Source organism: Rhamphochromis longiceps, linkage group LG12, assembly GCF_057381845.1.
Source record: "Rhamphochromis longiceps isolate RC_006_pf linkage group LG12, R_longiceps_female_GT1.1, whole genome shotgun sequence".
Classification (NCBI taxonomy): domain Eukaryota; kingdom Metazoa; phylum Chordata; class Actinopteri; order Cichliformes; family Cichlidae; genus Rhamphochromis; species Rhamphochromis longiceps.
This window is the reverse complement of record NC_140568.1, coordinates 44,781,405-44,802,856: the sequence shown is the minus strand read 5'-3', so window position 1 is coordinate 44,802,856 and position 21,452 is coordinate 44,781,405. Positions and strand designations below refer to the sequence as shown.

Here is a 21,452-nt window from a genome sequence, read left to right as displayed (position 1 = left end):
ACTAACTGTGATATTTGTATAAAGGGAGGCGCTCAGTGATTAGTCATAAAAACCTAAAGGTGCTTGGTCCAAAGAGCTGAACCCAGAGCAGTGACAGTGAGCAGCAAACAGGAAGCTCTGAGTGATGAAAAACATCCACATGAAACATCTAAAACTGGACTTACTGCTTCTGAGCTCAGCCGCAACTGGATGGTTTTACTGTCCAGGATGATCTCATGATTCTTCCTCGCGAGGACTCGCTCTCTCACTGAAATCACACACACACACACACACACACACGTTTAATGATCAGCTGTTTGTAAGAGAGTAAGAAACTAATCCCTCCCTGCTTCCACTTCCTGTGAATAAAAACCTGTTTCCTGTCATGTTTTGGTGACAGCTGCTGAGTATCAAAGCCACACAGACTCCTGGTGTGGAATCATTTTCATGGCTTTAAATACACGTTTCTAAAAGTGATGAAGGCTCCACGCATGAAGCATGGGAATAAAACCCTCCAGGAGCTCCGCACTGAAGGCATCAGAGCTCCTGGTGTGCTTTATTAACCAGAGGAGCTGTGCCTCAACAACAACAGGAAGGAGTGGCACTGGAGGGTGAAGTGCATGCCGGGAAATCATCGCAGAGGCTCTGGGTGTTTATTAACCGGCTTCAATAACCGGACAGATGCGACAGTATGAAGAATTTCATATTTTAAAGCTGATGTAAGTCAGCTGCTCTCTGAAACTTTCCTCTCTGAGCTGAAAGGTTAAAAACATGAAGTTTTGAGATCCTTCAAAGCTTTGTGGCCAAACTTTCTCTGCAGTCTGTCCGGTCACAGTGAGACTCTCAGACCTGTTTGTTCCATCATTACACTCGCAGGTCTCCGTCTGTCGGTGTTTTTAATTATTAAATGATTTATTTTACTATCTGAACCACGATGAAGCGCACTCACCCTCCGGTGAGCTGAAGTAAACGGCCGCCCTCGGGGCTCCTTCCTCCGCCTCCACCCGGCAGTCTCCTCCGCTCGACTTCTTCTTGCTCTGGAAGTAAATGTGCAGTTTGTTCTTCAGGGCTTTGGTCTGAGCCGGAGTCCAGTCCCCCTCCACGGTCACAGGCGGACACTCGGATCCCTCCATGCTGCCGTCCGCTCACACACACACGGACACACACACACTGACAGCCGAACACTTCAAACTAAACTTTACTTTCACTTTCGTTTCTTCACAAAGAGCAAGAACTCCGGAGCCTGACTCACTGTTTATTCTGACACACGAAACTTAACTGTACAAACACGTTTCTTTAACCAGTCGTTCCTTACGTTCAGAATCATTTTACTCGTTTGGGATAAAACTCAAATATTATTTAAGGCCTTTTGTAATGTTTGAAATCATAAACACGCAGAGAAAACCCAGTAAAGAAATGCACGAATACATTTAAGGGTAAAATACTAGAAACCACAGAAAACACCGCATTTAATGAAGCGAGGCTGTAAATGCAGAGTAAATATTATAAATCTGATAATCAGCGCTGTTAATGTGTAACATGCTTTAAAAGAAAAACAAAATCTACAGTAATAATTAAAAAATCATTTTTTTTAGGTGAAATAATTAAAAGTGAGCATCAGCAGTTTCAATGAAAACGAACATTTTAGATTTAATTATGTTTCATTATTTTAAATGTGTTGTAAAGGGAAGCTTACGTGTATTGTTTCAAGTACATTTTGTTTTTCTCTATAAACCTGTTAGAGCCGAATACCGCCCCCTGGTGGACACAGCTGCACATTGCAGTTGGTTTTGTTTGAAGTCTCATGACCTTTCGTTCAGCAATCAGCTGATATATTTTCCGTCACCTGACAGAGAGATTACATGCTTGAATTTTACTTCTGACTTTACTTTCTGCAAAATGATCCAAAAACAGGAAGTTAACTAATGACCTATAATAAACATGCATTAGAAGTCTGTCATAGGAGATCATGTGACATTTAGAATAAACAAAATTCATTTCACAACATTAATGACGATGCAGGAAAAGTTATTTTATTGATTTCAAGTCTTTTTGCTGTAAATGAGCTCAAACTGTTGAATGTTTCAGAAATCCACACAAAACTTTTACAGGTCAGTTCCTGAATCTAAGACGCAAAAATATTTTTCTGACCACATGAGACGATTCAGGCTTCATAGGCCGCTTTGTTTTCACCTGCAGAGGAACGAGAACCGTGATGAGCATCAGGAGGAGGAAGAACCACTTCAACCAAAACAGATTCAAATATTTGTGCTGCTGTTTAAAATGACTGCTGCCTTGGTGCAGGTGTAGGACACCTGCAGGTACCTGGTCCTTTGAGGCATATTCAGCAAACAGGATGTGACAGACATCTGCTTCCCACAGCTGCACAAAGAGTTCAGTTTGATGATCTGATCTGTGATCAGATTTATGTTCAGTTGAAATGATTGACACGTCTCTCTGTGACTACACTACCCATGATTCTTAGCTGCTCTTAGCTGCATGATTCTTGTGCTGTGCATTAAGAGGGCAATGAGATATTTGAATCATAACTGAGGGGAAAGAGGAATTTTCATATTTCCTGTTTTATTTGGGGACTCATGATGTTTTCCAGAAAGGTGGAGCTGTGTGGAGCTGCCGACCACAAGTGGAGGATGGGGCTGTGGATTTAGTGACATGTTTGTAAGTGCTGCATTTCCACAGTGGAGCAGTCTCATAGCATCGCCTCCAGTTACCACACCTGCTGCTGCACATACACACAAATAATGGTTTGGCCCCATTAACTGCTATTCATTGAGGACTGTCTCATTAGCGCCCCCTAGATGAACTGCAGCCAATTTCGTATGAATATTATTGACTGAAGGAAGTGTCCATAAATCAGAGTGAACAATCTGACTGTTATAAATGTAAACATCTCAAATTTCGAACGTGATTTAAAGTTCAGTGAGGGATGTTTGTTAGGTTGTCGTTTACTCTGCCCCTCAGAGGATTTAATGACTTCAAGTAAAATAATCATCTATAAGTCTAATACTCGGAGAGAGCTCCATCAGTCATGTGACATCATCTACAACAAACACAAGGGCTCTCTGGAGACGACAGAATAAAGTTTCCTTACAGATCCTCCTCCACCTGAGACCAGGGGAGGGCAGCAGGTGCTGGGTCTGTCGCTAACACATCTGCAGAACAAGTGTGACAAAGCAGGACAGAGTTTCATTTCTTAATAATTTGTTGCAATTTAATTTCTTTACTTCAGCTTAGATACAGTAAACTAACAGTAGGGATTAATATGAATTAATGAATATTCGCCTCCGTCAGTGCGCCCAGGGCGGCTGTGGCTGCAATGTAGCTGCCATCACCAGTGTGTGAATGGGTGGATGAATGTGTGGATGACTGGATGTGTAAAGTGCTATACAAATACAGGCCATTTACTAGTTACCAATATTTCTGTTAGTTATGTCACATTTGTTGGTCACATATGCTCCACAGGCATCACTTAAAGGACTGCACTGATCATCAAGTCAAGAGAATGCAGGGTTATTTATAAAGTATGAAGTTCCCTTTGTCACCTTAGCTCGTGGCTAAGATGGAGGTGATTTATAACGTCTTATTGTCCTGAGACTAAAACACACATTTCCAACCCTGTTATGATGTCTGGCATTACACTTTCTTTAACTGTCCGATTCTGGGCAACCTCATCCCACTGTAGTGTTCCCAGTCAGAATTCACCAGTTTTAGTAGCATAACAAACTTTGATCACCAAATTCAGTTCAGTGGGTCTTTCAGGGGGTTGTTCAGCCCCATTAACTCATTACATCACTTCCTATAAATGATGTAAGAAGGTTGAGTAAAACACTCAAAATCCAATGAAAGAGGTGATCATCACTTTTATATGTTCAAGTGCATCGTGTGCAGGATTTCATAGAAGAGTCGTACCTTCAGCATAATAATATTTCAGAGATGCAGAGTACATTCATCCAGACTTACTGTCATTTTCTTCGTACTTTGTGCCTCTCAGCCGCCTGACAAAGTCTCTCCCTCAGAGCTGTGGTGGAGGCTGTCAGGACGTGAGGGCAAGAAGGGCCAATAACCCAGTGCTGAAGTTTTACACGTTCATTTGATTTCATCATTTGATTCATGTTGATCATCTGAACAGGTTTAGATCTCGATCAGGCGAAGCAATGAATTGATTTAAAATAAGTGTTTTCATACCACAGTCCCACAAATACTCAACACACTGATGTTACCCTGTGGTTGACATAATACAGCTGTTGGTGCAACATATAAAAGACAAATTTAGGTTCAAACAAAACAGCAAGATTTGATTTACTGTGGTGAAACTGATGTAATTCCACGCTACACCAGAAGGTGACACTGTGTGTTTGTGTCGGCACTAACCTTCTGAGCTTTGGTAGAAGGATTGAAAAAACAAGAGGTACCAGAACACAATCTGATGCATGGCCCTGTTCTACCTGCTAGCCAAGACCAAAGCAACAAAGGCTGAACAACTCATTCTTTAGAGATAATGGAGGTAAACATACACTCAATACTTACATTTGTTATGATGAAGACACTCGTAGACAAACACGTCTGGAAACTCCTCAAATATCAAGCAGAACATTTTTTATCTGGCACATCTGAAGGTGACCAGATTTATACTGTGAAAGCAAAAATACTTGGAGTGATGCCTGCTATGCAGTTTTCCTCTCCATTAAAGCTTAGATAGATATAAATAGATAAGATAGATTAGATCGATACTTTATTGATCCAACACGTGAGAAATTCAAAAGTTAGAGCAACATAAGGGTCACAGAGAAAAACTAAAAAAGCTTAAATTTTAATTCAAAAGCCATTAAATTTCCTTTAGTCTATTTCTGTGAGTGGAAAACATTAAATGATAAAGACTCTGCATCTCAAGCTTATCTCATAATCGTTGCTGTATTTTTATTTCATTATACTCATAAACTGCTGATGCACACTGAGCCTGTCATAACTGCTCATAAATGTCTTGATTTGATGACGTTAGTCTCTGTCGTCAGGTGTCTTCCTCTCCCCCGACACACCCTTTGTCCCTGTTTGCATTCACTCAGCTCTCGTTGGTTACTGTCAGGACTGTGCTTTTGTTCACTGGAGGCAAAAATGATGCAACATTAGTTTCTGGTGAGAACATTTAAGATAAATGTGAGCAAATACTGAATAATAACACTGTACAATAAAATGTGATGTACTTCTTAATTACATACGCTCATGTGTTGGTATAGTTTAATTCAAAGTGGTTTTAAAATGTAGTTTGACCCTAATGTAACATTTATGGTGTTATCAGGGCTTTTCTTGATGATCCAGGTCTGGGAATAAAAAAATCTGAACACTACGATGGATCAGCACTCATCTTTGCAGAACTGCTGTAATTCAGCCACACTGCTGGGGTTTCTAACTCGGGCAGCATCTCAGTCTGATTTAAGTCTGGATCTCAACTCGGCCACTCCAAAAGCTTCATGGTTTTTTTTTTTTTTTTTGTTTATATATTTATTTATTATTTATTTATTTTTTTAGCCAATCAGAGTTGGGGAATTTTGTTTTGGATCGTTCTCCTGCTGCATAACCCAATTGGTCTTGAGTTTCAGGGCATGAATTGATGGGTGGACATCCTCCCATCTGCTGTCTGGGGGCGTTCTAGATGTCATTTATCTGTCTAAAGTCCATAGAAACCAGAACATGAACCAGCTTCCATTTAGAGGCAGAATATTTGGAAGCTGACTATGATCCCAGAGTTGATCCTTGAGATGACAAACTGCCTGGAGAGGCAGCTGATTGTGACTTTATTATATATTTTCACAAAGTATTCCATCCATCTATCCATCGCCACGTCACAGCAGCAGCCTAAGCAGAGAAGCCCAGACCTCCCTAGCAAATCAAATGAACAGCAGGAAGTACATACACAGAACAGCAACACATAGTAAAAGCAAAGCCCTGGGGTGCACAGCCTTAAGCACAGAGAAGAGAGCCACACAGAGAGGGACAGAAAGAAGGAGGGGTGTCCTCTGGTCCCTGAATTTATAGGGACCAGTAACCCTGCCCCGTGCTGCTGGGTAACTTTCCTCTTGTCCTCCAGCCAAAGACAGCAGGTGCACGTCTGTGTCTGCGTGCGCCTGTTTTTCCGTGTCTATATGTCAGCTTGGGTCTTAGACTCCGCCTCCCTGGGAACATCTCAGGCTCTCCGAGGTATAGAGGTCTATCTCCCCTCACCACACTCCCTGCCGGTGGCTGATGCCCTCAGACGTTGGTGTGTTGGTGGTTCTTGGTGTCTGGGCGCTCACGTATGTACCGACTCACTCCTGGTGGTCGATTGGCGGGGCCTGGATCCTGTGGCCCAGCTGGGCCCCTTCTGGGGGGTGGGGTGCCCTGCGGCCTCTAGGCCCGGTCCTATCTGGCACAGCTGGCTGCCGGCAGAGCCCGCGGGCACGCCACTGTAACCCCCCTCTGGCCTCTGCTCCGTAGCTGCTGGGTGACCTCTCACTTGGGGCTCTCCTCAGCTCTCCCCAGGAGGGTGGCACGGTTGCCCCCCCGGTGGTCCTCCTTTGGTCCTCATATTCTGTGGCCTGGATCTCCTCCATACCTGCTTCATGCCCTGGGGGACGGGGCTGTGGCCCCCCACACTCCCTAGCAGATCATTACATGGAGAAACCTTTTGAATACAAGCGTGCTGATCCACACAGGTGTGCACAGACACAAGCTACACCTTTCATGGCTGCTGCCTCAAAGCACATTGTGCGCTGTTGATCTTGCGTGCTGCACAATAAAATGTAATATTGAGTATCTACTGTTACCTACTGTGAGCTAGTTTATTGTGATGGTGCTGTTTTTATTATGTTGCTCTTTCTTATTTGTTTTTCTTTTTTTTCCTCCCCCCTTTCTCACCGTCTCTTCTCCCCTCCTCTATTTTTCTTTCTCTCTTTCTTTCATTCTTTCCCCCTGTCCTGTCCCACAGTCATGTCTGTCCTGTCTTTAAAAAACGAAAATAAAATAAATTCATAATTATAATAAAGGTCAATCAAATGGACCAACATGGCAGGGCCATGATGATCCACTTGGTAAAATAAATCCACTTGGCATCTTTCTTGGCCTTCAGACAACAATTCTGATGGCTAAAGATCCAAACGGGACAAAAAACCCAAACAAAACAAAAAGACAGCAGGTGCAGGGTTAGATAAAGGTCCTGGCCCGGGGCCAGTCAGGACTGTGGCTACCCTTTGCTTTGCCTTATCACAATAGGTCACGACACGGTCAAACATCGCACATTACCAAATTATTGTCTTACAACAAGCATTCAGCCAGTGGTCTAATCTTATACTATACATGTGAATAATACTTGACCTAACTACATAGGTTACATGCTTGTCTGTGTATACATGGTTACTTAAGGTGATTTTATTGTCACGTGTTACCGGAGCTGGAGAGTAAGTTATTCAGGAAAACGCTTCCTGGCATTAACAACCCTGTTACTGTAAAACCTTAATAAACAGTAGTGAGGGCAAAACGTCCTGTGCTTAAGAGTTACAGCATATACAGTAAAGTATATGTGTTCAGTGCAGATAGATATATAGTTATATAGATACACTTGTCACCCAAAACTCCACCACAGGATTGTATGGATTTTGGTGTAAAATGAACATTTTATTGTACAGGTTTTTTTTTTAAATTATTTTGATTTATTTTTAGCATTGTTTGCTTATTCCTGCATTCCTCCTCTGGCAAGAAGCTGAATCTGTTTGGACCTGTTTAGTCTGTTTGTGCTGGGTTTCTGATTCTTGCTCCCACTTTGTATTTAAAGAACCTCCTAGTAGGACATTTTGGTGCACCAGCTTTAGTGTGTACAAACATATGAGGATTGCCAGAGTGTTTTCAAAATTGTGGTTCATAACACATACTCCCGTATATATATTAGATAGTAAACTGTTACACAGCGTCCAAAAGTAGCAAATATAATAATATCTTCATATTAGATCATCTACTGGAATCAGGTGGTAATTATAAACACTGGCAATTAGATCCTCAATTTCTCACCAGGAAAACATTCTGCAAATACTTAGAAGAACAGATCAAGTTGTTTTTTTCAGATATGACCAAGACGATTTATCAGCTCTTTTATTGTGGTAGACATTTAAAGTGTATGTGAGAGGCTGTCCTTTCAGTCGTCTGAGAAAAAAACGTAATAATGCGAAACATATACAGTTGGAGGTTCAAATACCAAAGTTGGACTCTGCCAAACAACCATCAGTACACACAGTAAAATATTGACTCTGAAGTACAAACTCAATAAATTGCTCTCAGATAAAATTTCCAGGGCCTGTTAAGCAAAGCTTGAATTTGGTGATAAGCTGCATAAATTACTGGCCAGGCATCTAAGAAAGAGAGAAAGTGGTCGGGGTCAGAATCAGGTCAGACTCAGGGTTGTTGATTAACTCTCATAAGGATATTGAGTCACTTCTAGCACTGCACTTCATTCTTCCTTCTTTTCCCTTTCAGTGGGTTCTCGTCACTCATGGAAAACTGGAAGTGAAACTATTCTTACTGTGTTTTTTTCCCCCACTTGGGTGCTGTGATCTGCTGTGTGATCACCTGCTTTTACAGCGACTCTGACACCTTCCAGAAATAAAGCGTGCGGAGCAGATTGTGTATCCAGTTTCATTTTTCCTTTTCAAAACCAAAAGCAAATATAGATGCTGGCCCCGCCCACCTGGTGGGTGTCTGGGAGGGGTGCGATCCTAAATCCTGCAACTGTGCATTAGAATAAAGAGGCACACAAGCTTGTTTACAGCTCTGACTGCAGGATTTATGAACAACACAAACTTATCAACCAACTTCCAATGATAAGCAGCATGGCAGATGTTGATACACTGTCACAAAGGGCATGAACAACCTCAGGAACATGACAACTGAAGCACCACAGAGTGAATCTCATGGTTCACAGTCACCATTATAACAATATCTGTTCTTTGGCCACAGTAAACCACTTGTGCAAACATTTGCATCACCAAACACAATAAACTATAGACTCACAGTGAGTAACTAGTAAATAACCATTGATATAAATCCCATCACTGAAACATGGGAAGATTTCTTTAAAGATGAAAATCACCCACAAATGTCCAGCAGTAAAAAGTAAGGAATGTTGGATTAATGTGAGCTGAAATTCACATTAGAAATAAAAAAATAGTGATTGATAAAAGATGTTTTTGTATGTTTTAACAACGTTAACAACGATGCATAACAAAAATAAAGGTTCACTGTGTGGATGATGTGCTGCATGAGTTGCTCATCAGGAAAACATGAGAAACACATTAAGTACACAGGTATGTCTTTCAGTTTTGTTCTGCTGCACACTTTTATTTTCACTTTTACACTGACTGTGAGGATGGGCTGGGCCACATGTATATATAGCGCTTCACTCTGAGGACTCACAGCACTTCTCTCTGCAGCACTGACTTCAGCAGGTGAGTGGAAAGAAACTCAGACTTCTCTCTGCACATCACACAAACACAGCTTTATATTTGGTTTTACTTCAGATCAGCAACTTTCAAGTTTCAAGTCAAAGTTATTAGATTTCGCTGCTTAAATATAAAACATTACCAGGAACATGATAACTCATAAAGTTATTATAAAACACAGTAAAAGTGTGTTTGTTTTCAGGAGTTTCACAGTGATGATAAATGCTTTAGAAAGATTTACATTAAGTCTTAATAAGCTTTTTGATAGTGGACATTAGTGGAGTTCAGGAACAGCCACCAATGTTTCATTCTCCTATAAAATCTGCCGTAAGCTCATCTCCATCTCTGCATGTCACTCCAGCTTCATCAGCTACTCTTCTTCTTATTTTGCTCTCAGTGGTTCCCACAAAACTTTGTTCTGTGGGAGGGAAAACTTTCTTTCCCTGCTTTTAAACTTTAGAATGATTAACTTCCTGTTTCATTCTTGAATGCATCAGTTTTGACTTCAGGATTTCAGCTGGTGAATAAATGAAGCCCACACTGAATTATTTGTCCTTAAATCACAGTGTGATGAAGCAGACATTTGAGATGTTTCCACTGGCAGGGATGCTAATGAAGTGTGTGTAATGAATTAGTCCTCTGCATTTGACCCATTCACTCAGTGAAGCAGTGGGCAGCCACTGAGGTAGCACCCAGGGAGCAGTGAGTAGGGACGGTACCTTGCTCAGAGGTACCTCAGAGTAGCCTTTCAGTGGATTCAAACCCCCAACCTTCCCATCATGGTGCGACCACTCTACGTACTGAGCTATGAAATTGTGTTTTTGTCTGCGAATGTGTGTAAAAGTGTTCCAGTTAAACTCAAAATGTTCTTTGTGTCACCAGGTCCATCAAACAGTTCAGTCCATCGTTTGTTTCTAAGTTCGGAGACATCATGGGATCATCATTGTCGTCTTGTGAGTCTGTAACTGTTTCTTAGTTTTCCAAGGATGTTGTCATTTCTCGTTTGCCACAATTTACTTTCATCATTTCTGAAAAAGACAGAGGAAACTACTTATGGCCAAAATATGGTTCAATTAATCCAATAAAATAAAAAGCAAAGCTTTTCTCTCTTTATGTTATATTTCCACTGTAGTGTCAATACACTATTAGAGCTTATGCCGAGTCAGACTGCACACACAACAGTTTGTTTACAAGTTGACTTCTTCTTTATTGGGATAACACAGAAGTAACACACACACATAACTGGGTGTGGTTCCCCCTACTGGCGATGGCTTGCATAGCACACAATAATTCTTGGTTCGTACATAACACTGTACTAAAATGGTTTTTGTTTTTTTGTTTTTGCAGATGCCGGAGGGGATCAGGTAAGTCAGACCAGTCAGACATGAAGGCTGTGACATGTTACTGAGACTGGTTTTAAAAACAATTTAATTATTTAATTGAGGAATTTAATTTGTTTTCTTTTTTTCTAATCCCAGGATGACAGGGAGCCAGAGCTCGGGGACTTGATTGAGATCTTCCGTGACAACTATAAGCACTGGGCTGTATACGTCGGTGCGGGCTTTGTTGTTCACTTTGTAAATCACTGTGAGTTTCAGTCTAACAGCCCACATTCATTCAGTGTAGTTTTCAGACCACAAACAATATGTTTGTAGACTTGACTGTCACAATGATCCACTTACCAGAAATGAATAGGTTTGCATTCAGTGTAGAAACTCTTTATGAGCCGTTTTTATTTTCCTCTGTTTCGCCCTGAAAGCTGGAGTCTCCAGCGGCGCTTCTGTCCAAGCTGCAAACGGCATTGTGCGGAAGGAGAAGATATGGGATGTGGTGGGAAAAGACGACTGGAAAATCAACAACAGCATGGACAGGCAATACGAGCCACGCCCAGCTAATGCTATTGTGGAGGATGCTAAAGCGTTGGTGGGCAAAGAACTGCGATACGACCTTGTCTCATTTAACTGTGAGCACTTTGTCACAAAGCTGCGGTACGGTGTGGCCGAATCATGGCAGGTGGGTTAAATCGTGTTGCTGCTTTCAGGAAACAGTCTTTATGGAGCTGCTGTGAAAAAATGAGATAAAAAGGCACCGATGTTAGTCTGCTGCTCATGGAAGAAGCAGCTTTACATTATTATTTCATTATTAGGACAAGTAACAAAACCAATAACAATCGTTGCGGTGTGTGATATTCTGTCAACTAAAACCAGATCATACATGACACTGACGGCAATTAGTTATAATATTTAGACACACGAGGGTGAAGCACACAGAGAAATGGATTTACTGCAGTTAGAAGCTGATAACCAGCAGAGCTGTGAGGGGCTGCTGCTCAGATTTCAGCTGTTTTGGAGATTTTGAATTAAAAGGTTTCTGACTGCTGACCAGAATTATTGATGCCATAATAATTTAAAGAAATAAAAATGCCCATAATCATAGTAATGACCAACAGCTGACAATGCTCGTGTACGTGTTCATGTGTTTTTACTGATATCTCAGAGTTGTTGAAACTTTCAGTGGTGACTGACGACAATAATCTGCTCATAATGTTCCTGCAGAAAAACTAAAAGACGTTTTTCCTCCTGCAGGTGGAAGAAGCAGCACTCAAACTCGTGGGTGGTGCAGGCGCCATCGCTCTGGCTGCATGTGCCTCTGTGGCACCTAGAAATGGACCTAGCTCATTTTGAATTCACCTGCTGATCCTGATTCCTGCTGTTCATTCATTTTAAACAAATCATTTTGAACAGTCTGGAGCTGCTGTTTTACACAAACACACACACATAGCTGTCAGCTGTTCCTGTTAGGATTGCGCTCTTCTCATCTCCGCTGTTGTTCCCGGGATCTGCTGGAGCCATAACTTGGGAGTCACCGCACCGAGTGCTCCGATCACCACGGGGACCACCGTCACCTCCACCCTCCACATCCTCTCGAGCTCTTCTCTGAGCCCTTGTTACTTCTCCAGCTTCTCGTGTTCCTTCTTCCTGATGTTGCTGTCATTCAGAACCGCTACATTGATCACTACGGCCATCTGCTTCTGCTTGTCTACCAAAAGAAGAAGATGACGAATTAAATAGTTGAAGCGTGTAGAGCATAGGTGTCAAACTCTGGCCCGCGGGCCAAATTTGGCCCGCAGCCTAATTACATTTGGCCCGCGAAGCCATACCAAATGACTATCAGAGCTGGCCTTCTGGTGTTATACAGCTAATGTATATTGTTTAGTATTAAGCTTTGCTTGTTCTATATTCAGTTTTTCAGCAAACTTGTTTGAGTCCATAAGAAAAGATTCATTCTTATATCTGGAGTAAGATTTTTTTTTTCTGTAAATATTAACGTTAGCCCGCGACTTTGTTCCAGTTTTGAATTTTGGCCCACTGTGTATTTGAGTTTGACACCCCTGGTGTAGAATGAAATGCTGTATCGATGTATGATTAAAAGGTGACTTGTTAGTGTTTTGAGGTCAGTGAGACTAAGTGTCAAAAATCAAGGCTGTAAACAAATGTTTGAACTTAAATCAAAGAGAAATGAGGCTGAGTGCACCACAATAACTGATGATCAGGTACATGATTCCCCAAATGCTTTATCTTAAATTTAAAAGAACTTGTCATCAAAATGTAATATTGACAACATGTCAGAATAGGATACACCTGTGTATAAAAGCTTTCAGTGATTTATGAATAAATACTGTCTGATAATAATTCACTGTTTTTTGTGTGACTATTGAAATACAGAGAAACCGACAAATGATTAACACAGATTTGTTTTCTTCAGATTTTCTATTTGCATAGAAGACAAAGAAGAGAGAAAACACACAGCCAGAGCTGAAGGTCTGTGAGCATCAATATTTCTGCACAGAACTGAGCCATGAGTCCATTTTCCAACAAAGAAATCCAGCGAGAGAGCGATGGCCAGCTAGCAGATGATCTCTGAGACTGAGGAAAAGACAACAAAGTCCAACTGAGGGAAGAACATGAGAAACAGAGGCAACTAGAAAACCACCGGCAGAACAATCAGGCAGCGAGTTGGAGCCAGAGTTTTATTGCTGCATTACTGATTGAAAATGTGGGAAACCTCCATCTCCAAAATAAAAATAAACCAGGAGGAAACCAAAACTCACAAAAGTAGACAAACACACACAGACAGGAGGCAAAATATAGAGGTGTTGTTCAGCACTGGAGGGAGGGCGACCACGGCAGATGACATCACACGCTCTGCACTGCATTTTGTTCTTTTGGAGATGAAATAAATATTTTATAACACAGTGGGTTCATTCTGAGGCAGGAAAAAGCTTTTATTTGTGTACAAACCTTCAGTGACCCGTGAATGAAACTGTGAGAATAATAAAGTTTGTTTTATGGATGATTTTAGTTTCAAGTGTACGGACAGTAAGAGAGCTCAAACCCAGACCACCAGCTGCCGAACGGCTGAGAGCGACCGGTCTGGGTTCGAGTCCAACCCATGGCCGCGCGTCTTCCCCGTCTCTCCCCCTGCTCTTGTGTCCTTTCTTCACTTCATCTATCAAATAAAGCTAAAAAAAGGTCAAACAAACTACTATTTAAAACAACACTACAAAACCGGAGCAACTCCAGGTCACAACCTGATAACTAGGCATGAAGGATGCATCACTTTTCCAGAGTCCAGTGTTTATGCTCCCGATCAAACTGAAACCTTTAATGCAGATTAATTTCACTAATCAGTGCTTTTCTTAGAGTTACACAGATGTTTAGTCCCCTGAGTTTCTTTCTACAGGGAGTGCAGAATTATTAGGCAAATGAGTATTTTGTCCACATCATCCTCTTCATGCATGTTGTCGTACTCCAAGCTGTATAGGCTCGAAAGCCTACTACCAATTAAGCATATTAGGTGATGTGCATCTCTGTAATGAGAAGGGGTGTGGTCTAATGACATCAACACCCTATATCAGGTGTGCATAATTATTAGGCAACGTCCTTTCCTTTGGCAAAATGGGTCAAAAGAAGGACTTGACAGGCTCAGAAAAGTCAAAAATAGTGAGATATCTTGCAGAGGGATGCAGCAGTCTCAAAATTGCAAAGCTTCTGAAGCGTGATCATCGAACAATCAAGCGTTTCATTCAAAATAGTCAACAGGGTCGCAAGAAGCGTGTGGAAAAACCAAGGCGCAAAATAACTGCCCATGAACTGAGAAAAGTCAAGCGTGCAGCTGCCAAGATGCCACTTGCCACCAGTTTGGCCATATTTCAGAGCTGCAACATCACTGGAGTGCCCAAAAGCACAAGGTGTGCAATACTCAGAGACATGGCCAAGGTAAGAAAGGCTGAAAGACGACCACCACTGAACAAGACACACAAGCTGAAACGTCAAGACTGGGCCAAGAAATATCTCAAGACTGGTTTTTCTAAGGTTTTATGGACTGATGAAATGAGAGTGAGTCTTGATGGGCCAGATGGATGGGCCCGTGGCTGGATTGGTAAAGGGCAGAGAGCTCCAGTCCCACTCAGACGCCAGCAAGGTGGAGGTGGAGTACTGGTTTGGGCTGGTATCATCAAAGATGAGCTTGTGGGGCCTTTTCGGGTTGAGGATGGAGTCAAGCTCAACTCCCAGTCCTACTGCCAGTTTCTGGAAGACACCTTCTTCAAGCAGTGGTACAGGAAGAAGTCTGCATCCTTCAAGAAAAACATGATTTCCATGCAGGACAATGCTCCATCACACGCGTCCAAGTACTCCACAGCGTGGCTGGCAAGAAAGGGTATAAAAGAAGAAAAACTAATGACATGGCCTCCTTGTTCACCTGATCTGAACCCCATTGAGAACCTGTGGTCCATCATCAAATGTGAGATTTACAAGGAGGGAAAACAGTACACCTCTCTGAACAGTGTCAGAGAGGTGTACTGTACACAGTGCAGGTAGAGGACCGCTTTCCCCTCCTGAGACGCCTGACGGTTTGCCAGAATCTCTTCGAGGCAGTCCGAAAGTCTTTTTCCATGGCCTCTCCGAACTCCTCCCACACCCGAGTTTTTGCTTCAGCCACTGCCCGAGCCACATTCCGCTTGGCCTGTCGATACCTGTCGGCTGCCTCCGGAGTCCCACAGGCTAACCAAGCCCGATAGGACTCCTTCTTCAGCCTGGTGGCTCCCTTCACCTCTGGTGTCCACCATTTCGTTCGGGGATTACTACCACGGCAGGCACCAACCACCTTGTGGCCGCAGCTCAATGCAGCAGCTTCGGCAATGGAGACGCTGAACATGGTCCGATCGGACTCAATGTCCCCGGTCTCCCTCGGAATGCTGTTGAAGCTCAGCCAGAGGTGTGCGTTGAAGATCTCGCGGACTGGGGCCTCTGCCAGAAGTTCCCAGCACACCCTCACTACGCGTTTAGGTGCACCAGGTCTGTCCAGCGTCCTCCCCCTCCACCTGATCCAACTCACCACCAGGTGGTGGTCAGTTGACAGCTCAGCCCCTCTCTTTACCCGAGTGTCCAGACCATATGGTCGCAGGTCTGGTGATACGATTACAAAATCGATCATCGACCTGCGGCCTAGAGCGTCCTGGTGCCACGTGCACTTATGGACACTCTTATGTTCGAACAGGGTGTTCGTTATGGCCAAACTGTGATTTGCACAGAAGTCCAATAACAAAGCACCGCTCGGGTTCAGATCAGGGAGGCCGTTCCTCCCAATCACGCCCCTCCAGGTCTCGCTGTCGTTACCCACGTGAGCATTGAAGTCTCCCAGCAGGACAACAGAGTCTCCAGGTGGAGCACCTTCCAGCACCCCCCCCCCCCCCAGGGACTCTAAGAAGGCTGGGTGCTCTGAACTGCCACTCGGCGCATAAGCGCAGATGACAGTCAGGACCCGTTCCCCGACCCTAAGGCGCAGGGAACAAACCCTCTCGTCCACCGGGAAAAGCCCCAATGTACCGGCAGCAAGCCGAGGGGATATTAGAATACCCACCCCAGCCCGCCGCCTCTCACCAGGGGCAACTCCAGACTGAGACAGAGTCCAGCCCCTCTCCAGGAGACTGGTTCCAGAGCCCAAGCCATGCGTAGAGGTGAGCCCGACTATATCTAGCCGGTACCTCTCAACCTCACGCACTAACTCAGGCTCCTTCCCCACCAGAGAGGTGACATTCCATGTCCCTATTGCCAGTCTTGGCAGCCGGGGGTCAGTCCGCCAGGGCCTCCGCTCCTGGCCGCCACCCGGCACACAATGCACCCGACCCCTATGGCGCCTCCTGCGGGTGGTGGGCCTGCGGGAGGATGGGCCCAGGTCTCCTCTTCGGGCTGTGCCCGGCCGGGCCCCATGGACTAAGGCCCGGCCACCAGACGCTCGCCCTCGGGCACCCTCCCCGGGCCTGGCTCCAGGGCGGGGCCCCGGTAACCCTATCCCGGGCAGGGTAAACTGTTCCCTCGATATCCTTTTCATAAGGGTCTTCTGAATCGCTCTTTGTCTGGTCCCTCACCCAAGACCAATTTGCCACCACGATAAGGTAGTGATTCAAGGAGGAGTCCTGTCAACTCAACAAGAACAAATTAAGTTGTTGAATTTCATACCGGTCCTGCGTGATTTAATTATGTTCAACATAGAAGATGAAATTATTTTGTTTAAACTGCAAGTTAGACTCTCGTAAATGTAACAAACACCCAGTTTCATTTTTTGAGTGTAGATCAAGGTTGGCCTGTTTTGACCTTTTTATATTTTCACATTCACATTAGAATCATTATTTTTCTCCCAGTGCAGAGAGCTCACAACCATCTTCCAAACAAAGCAAGGTTTGCTTCTTTAAATACAGGCAGTCAAACTGTTCTTTTTCATACTAATTAAAGAATTCAAGAACTAAAAGACAAAGTGAGGTGTTAGTCTTTGAAAATGACCCAAACCCGACACTCATTAATGTTTATCGTGGGGACCACAGTCCAGAAGAAACGTCAGCTCTTTACTGAAAGCAGTGACATCGTCTGCCGTGTTTTTTATGCATTCAAAATGAACTTTTAAATTAAAGATTCATAAAATCTGTTTGAGTAAAAAAATATAGAAAAAACTATGCATCTGACATCATGGTTGTTGCTGAGTTTTTATTTTTCATGAATGACTGAGCATGACTTAGCCACTTTGCATTTGTCATAAATTCTCATGAATCTTTTTCTATCATTCGTGTCACAAACAAAGCCACGCAAAGAGTTCTCAGTGTTTCACTTTCACTTCCCAGTTCATAAACAATTCTAGGCTGAGGTCATAAACATAAATAAGAAATGGGAAACATACAAGTTATAATATATTATATATAAACGTACCTGTACATAACCACATGAAGGAACCTCACAGCAGAAGCATTACTCCCAGCCTATAATAAGATTGTACTGTATATTATTATATATAATGTTTTTTTCTCTTTTATGTTTACAAATGTCAAGAAGCCAGAAGCAAAGGGAGACCACACGAACAGGGAAGGTTTGTTTATTACATAACAATATTTGTTCACCCCCCAAAAATACACATTCAAAGCACCACAATATTATTGTGATATCACACAGAACTGTCACATGATGTTAACAGCAGCTGTCAGCTGAGGTCTGTAGGCCGGCCAACCACAATGAAGCAGTTTATTTCAAGTTGTAGATTCAGGTTCTTCATATTTTTGGCCACCAGATGTCACCAGACAGAACTGTGTTGAAAAGCTTCGAGTAATGAAGCTTTTTTTTGATATAAGCTTCAGATCTTTCAGAGAGCTTTATTTGTCCATCGCTACTCAACAGATTAAAGTCAGAATCACAGCGTTCATTGTGCTGACAGAGGGAGACACAAAGGAGGAGACTAGGCCAGAGTGGACACGCCTGAACAGAATCTAACTGAGGAGACAGCAGAAGTCAAACAGAACATAATAGGGTAGATGGAAAATTATCATAAAAGATGACAACTAAATATTACGTAGATAGATAGAAAGATAAAGGAACAATAAAGTACTGAAAGAATTAGAGCCAGAAGTAAAACACAAACTAGATCTGAAAATCCAAATTATGAACTCAAAACATCCCAAAAAACTAAAACACTGAGCCGATGACACGATGCTTTCTTCTGATCAAAACTCTGTTTGGATTCACTCACACGTTCCCTCAGTGGCGGTCCTAGCCTGTTTGGCGCCCTGGGCGAACACTCCCTCTACCCCCCCACTCACACACACAAACACACCGAGGGCTCTCGCGCTCACTTTTCCTGTATAGAATTTTGAAAAAACATCGCTGCAGATTATAAGTCTGTATCATGATGTCTGGTGTTTTTGTGTTTGTTGGTTTGTTTTTATTTTGTTTTATTTTGCGAGTTGGTTATTAGATGCTGCTCTAGCCGGTCAGAGAATCCCCCGCCGCCCCGCCCTCTCCTCCCTGCGCCACAAACGGAGGGCGCCCTTACTCCCATCAAATGAGCGATAGAAAACCGATCGGTGCCTCTGCCATTCCCAATATGTGCTGGCATGACGTCGGTATGAGTACGAGCATTTATTTATTTTTTTTTGCCCGTGATGCCGCCCCGGGCAACCGCCCGTGTCGCCCCTACCAAAAACCGCTACTGCGTTCCCTTCATTATGGCAAAATGATGCAACAAGATAAAAAGTGATTTAAAGGAATCCACACACTGGTGTTGGCCTAAAACAAAACCAAACAAACAAACAAATAAAATCAACAAGCTTAGTTACCAAATTTTCTTCACATTACTATTATGATGTCTTTGGTATTTGGATATGTGGTGAGAGGGAAACATGAAGATGAAACCAGGAGATGTCCTTACTGAATCATCAGAGCTGTGATGGAGAAACAGGTTTACCTTTTAGGTGACATGGATGAGTTGAAGTTATGAACTGTTTCTGAGAGACAAATAACACCAGGATCCTTTTTTATGTAGCTGACAGCTGGTAACTGTGCAGGGGCGGGTCTAGCAAAGTGTTGCCAGGGGGCCAAGTAGGGCATTAACAGGGAGAGGTGGGCAAAAAGAAATACTTTACTTTCTTATTCTCATTTAAAATGTCTCGCTGTTATTAAATAATTATCTGAATCTTACAACCAAAGTGGTCATCTGATATAAAATGTATAGAAATCGTACATATACCAACAAGACTGTACATCACTGTCACCACAGTGTTTGTTTTCATTCAAAGGCTTTATGGCTTTTCCTGTAATACCTGGTGTGCCGGTCTCTAGTCAATATGCCCGGGCCGATGTTTTGTCCCAGTCCAGCCCTAACTCAGAAAGAAACTGGAAAAAAAAAGCAAGAATGAACTACTTTAATTAAAATCAGATGAATACAAGACCAAATGCTCGATGCTCTGATAATGCTCTTCTGTTCCACTCATTATGATTCAGCTCTTTGCTTTCCTGTAAACTTCAGAGGTTTATTTTTATGAGATATCCTGAGAAGAGTGTGGGATTTAATTAACTTACATATTACATGACTTTATGTGCAAATGTAATCCTACACAAGGAGAAACTGTAAACCTCTGAGAAAATGATCCACCTGGTAGTTAGTTACATTTATCAGCCACGGCTTTTAATGCAAATAATATAAAAGTTTAACAGGATTCTTTGTATAATACAGACTGACAGACATGGAGTTTCACAGAAACCCTGTGAGCATCCTCCTTGTTTGGTTAATGTTTGATTCAGTTTAATAAGTTCTTACTAACAAATCCACCATCACGGGAAAATCTGATCATATTATTGGTTACAGGAAACAGTGACGGCTGTTTCCAGCAGACCGCAGACCGACTGCAGCACTTCTTCCTCCTGTCATCACCTCTGATCGTCTCACTGCGTCGCCTTCACTCTGACTCGACTCTTCTTCTTCAACCTGGAAAGAAAATTAAACAGCAACAATCTCAGGTGAGTAAACCAACGCTCAGCACCACTGTGTTACAAACTCATGATTTAATATTCCTGCTCTGGCACAAATTCTGCATTATGAACTTTATAATGTTCATAATGAGTCCGAGTCCTGCAAATGGTCACCAGATAAATTTACAGTCTTTCTTTATTCTTGGCTGGAATAAACAGCAAAAGTAGTGATGAATTAATCAATGATTAGATTTATTTGTTTTTGCAAATAAAGCAGTCGACTTTAGGAGAATCTTCATCAATATTTAATATTTAATAATCTCACCATGTAGGTTTTGTTTCCATAATTTATTTTCCTAACTTATCATCCATGTTGGCGTTGCTCCTTCGTGCACACAGTGTCTGCTGCCCTCTTTCCCAGGAAACCTTCAAAAAGGAGGTTTTTTTGTTCGTTATTTGATGTTTCTTATATTATTTGGTGTAAATAATACAGTGTTAACTTTATAATGTTCAGTTTTTGTAGCTTTGGAAATATGTAACATTGCTGTATATATAATGTTTATTACTGACATAATTAGAGTTTTTTATTTTGCTGTTATTTGGGTTTTTATGCACAGAGAGGTCAGAATATTAGAAACAGAAACAGAATTAATTTTGAGTACATGCATACACCAACAGCTGGTTAAGATCCAGACTAAATAACATAATCAAACAATGAATACATTAAAAAACATTAAAACCACCAAGCAGGCACATCATTTGATTATTTAGAGGAGATCATTTAAAGCAGAAGATGCGCGTGAAGCTGTTCCTTCTGTGCTTAAGTTCAGGTTAAAGAAACACCGTACATGGTAAAGTCTGTGTCCACGTTTAAAGATAAATTTGGGAGTTATAACTGAGGACGTCTGTTCAGCATTAACTACTGAAAACACGAAATATCATTTCATTATTATTTGTAAGACAATAGAAAAAACGGCACCGATAACGTTGCGCTGAGTAAACCCACTTCCTGCCTCCCTCAGTTATTACTGAGGGCTGTAACTTAACCAGCATGCAGGTCATGCTTTCCATGTCAGCTGAAGAACAACGACTCACAATGTTTGCTGTAAGGTCACCTTTGCACAGGTGAGTCAGGAAGTGGAACAAACACCTCTGAAGAGCTTAAACTTGGAGTCCTAAAAATGTGTGTGTGTGTGTG

The 21,452-nt window shown here is 42.4% G+C and overlaps 2 protein-coding genes across 3 annotated transcripts in view; one reads left to right on the top strand and one right to left on the bottom strand.

Moving 5' to 3' along the window:
- LOC146658114 (protein mono-ADP-ribosyltransferase PARP14-like) overlaps positions 1-1,204 on the bottom strand; it is a 31,858-nt gene extending 30,654 nt beyond the window's left edge. For both annotated transcript variants that reach the window (XM_085426503.1, XM_085426504.1), the window contains exons 1-2: positions 929-1,204; positions 165-247 (exon numbers count right to left, since the gene is read on the bottom strand). In XM_085426503.1, the coding sequence (XP_085282629.1) occupies positions 165-247; positions 929-1,112 (267 nt within the window). In that variant the 5' untranslated portion in view covers positions 1,113-1,204. The remainder of the gene's footprint in view (positions 1-164; positions 248-928) is intronic.
- Positions 1,205-9,450: 8,246 nt separating this feature from the next.
- LOC146658113 (phospholipase A and acyltransferase 3-like) lies at positions 9,451-12,614 on the top strand. Its single transcript, XM_085426559.1, has 6 exons — positions 9,451-9,467; positions 10,344-10,414; positions 10,809-10,825; positions 10,940-11,048; positions 11,221-11,474; positions 12,047-12,614. The coding sequence occupies exons 2-6, from the start codon at positions 10,393-10,395 to the stop codon at positions 12,143-12,145; spliced, it is 501 nt and encodes a 166-aa protein (XP_085282685.1). The 5' UTR covers positions 9,451-9,467; positions 10,344-10,392; the 3' UTR covers positions 12,146-12,614.
- The last annotated feature ends 8,838 nt before the right edge of the window (positions 12,615-21,452 follow it).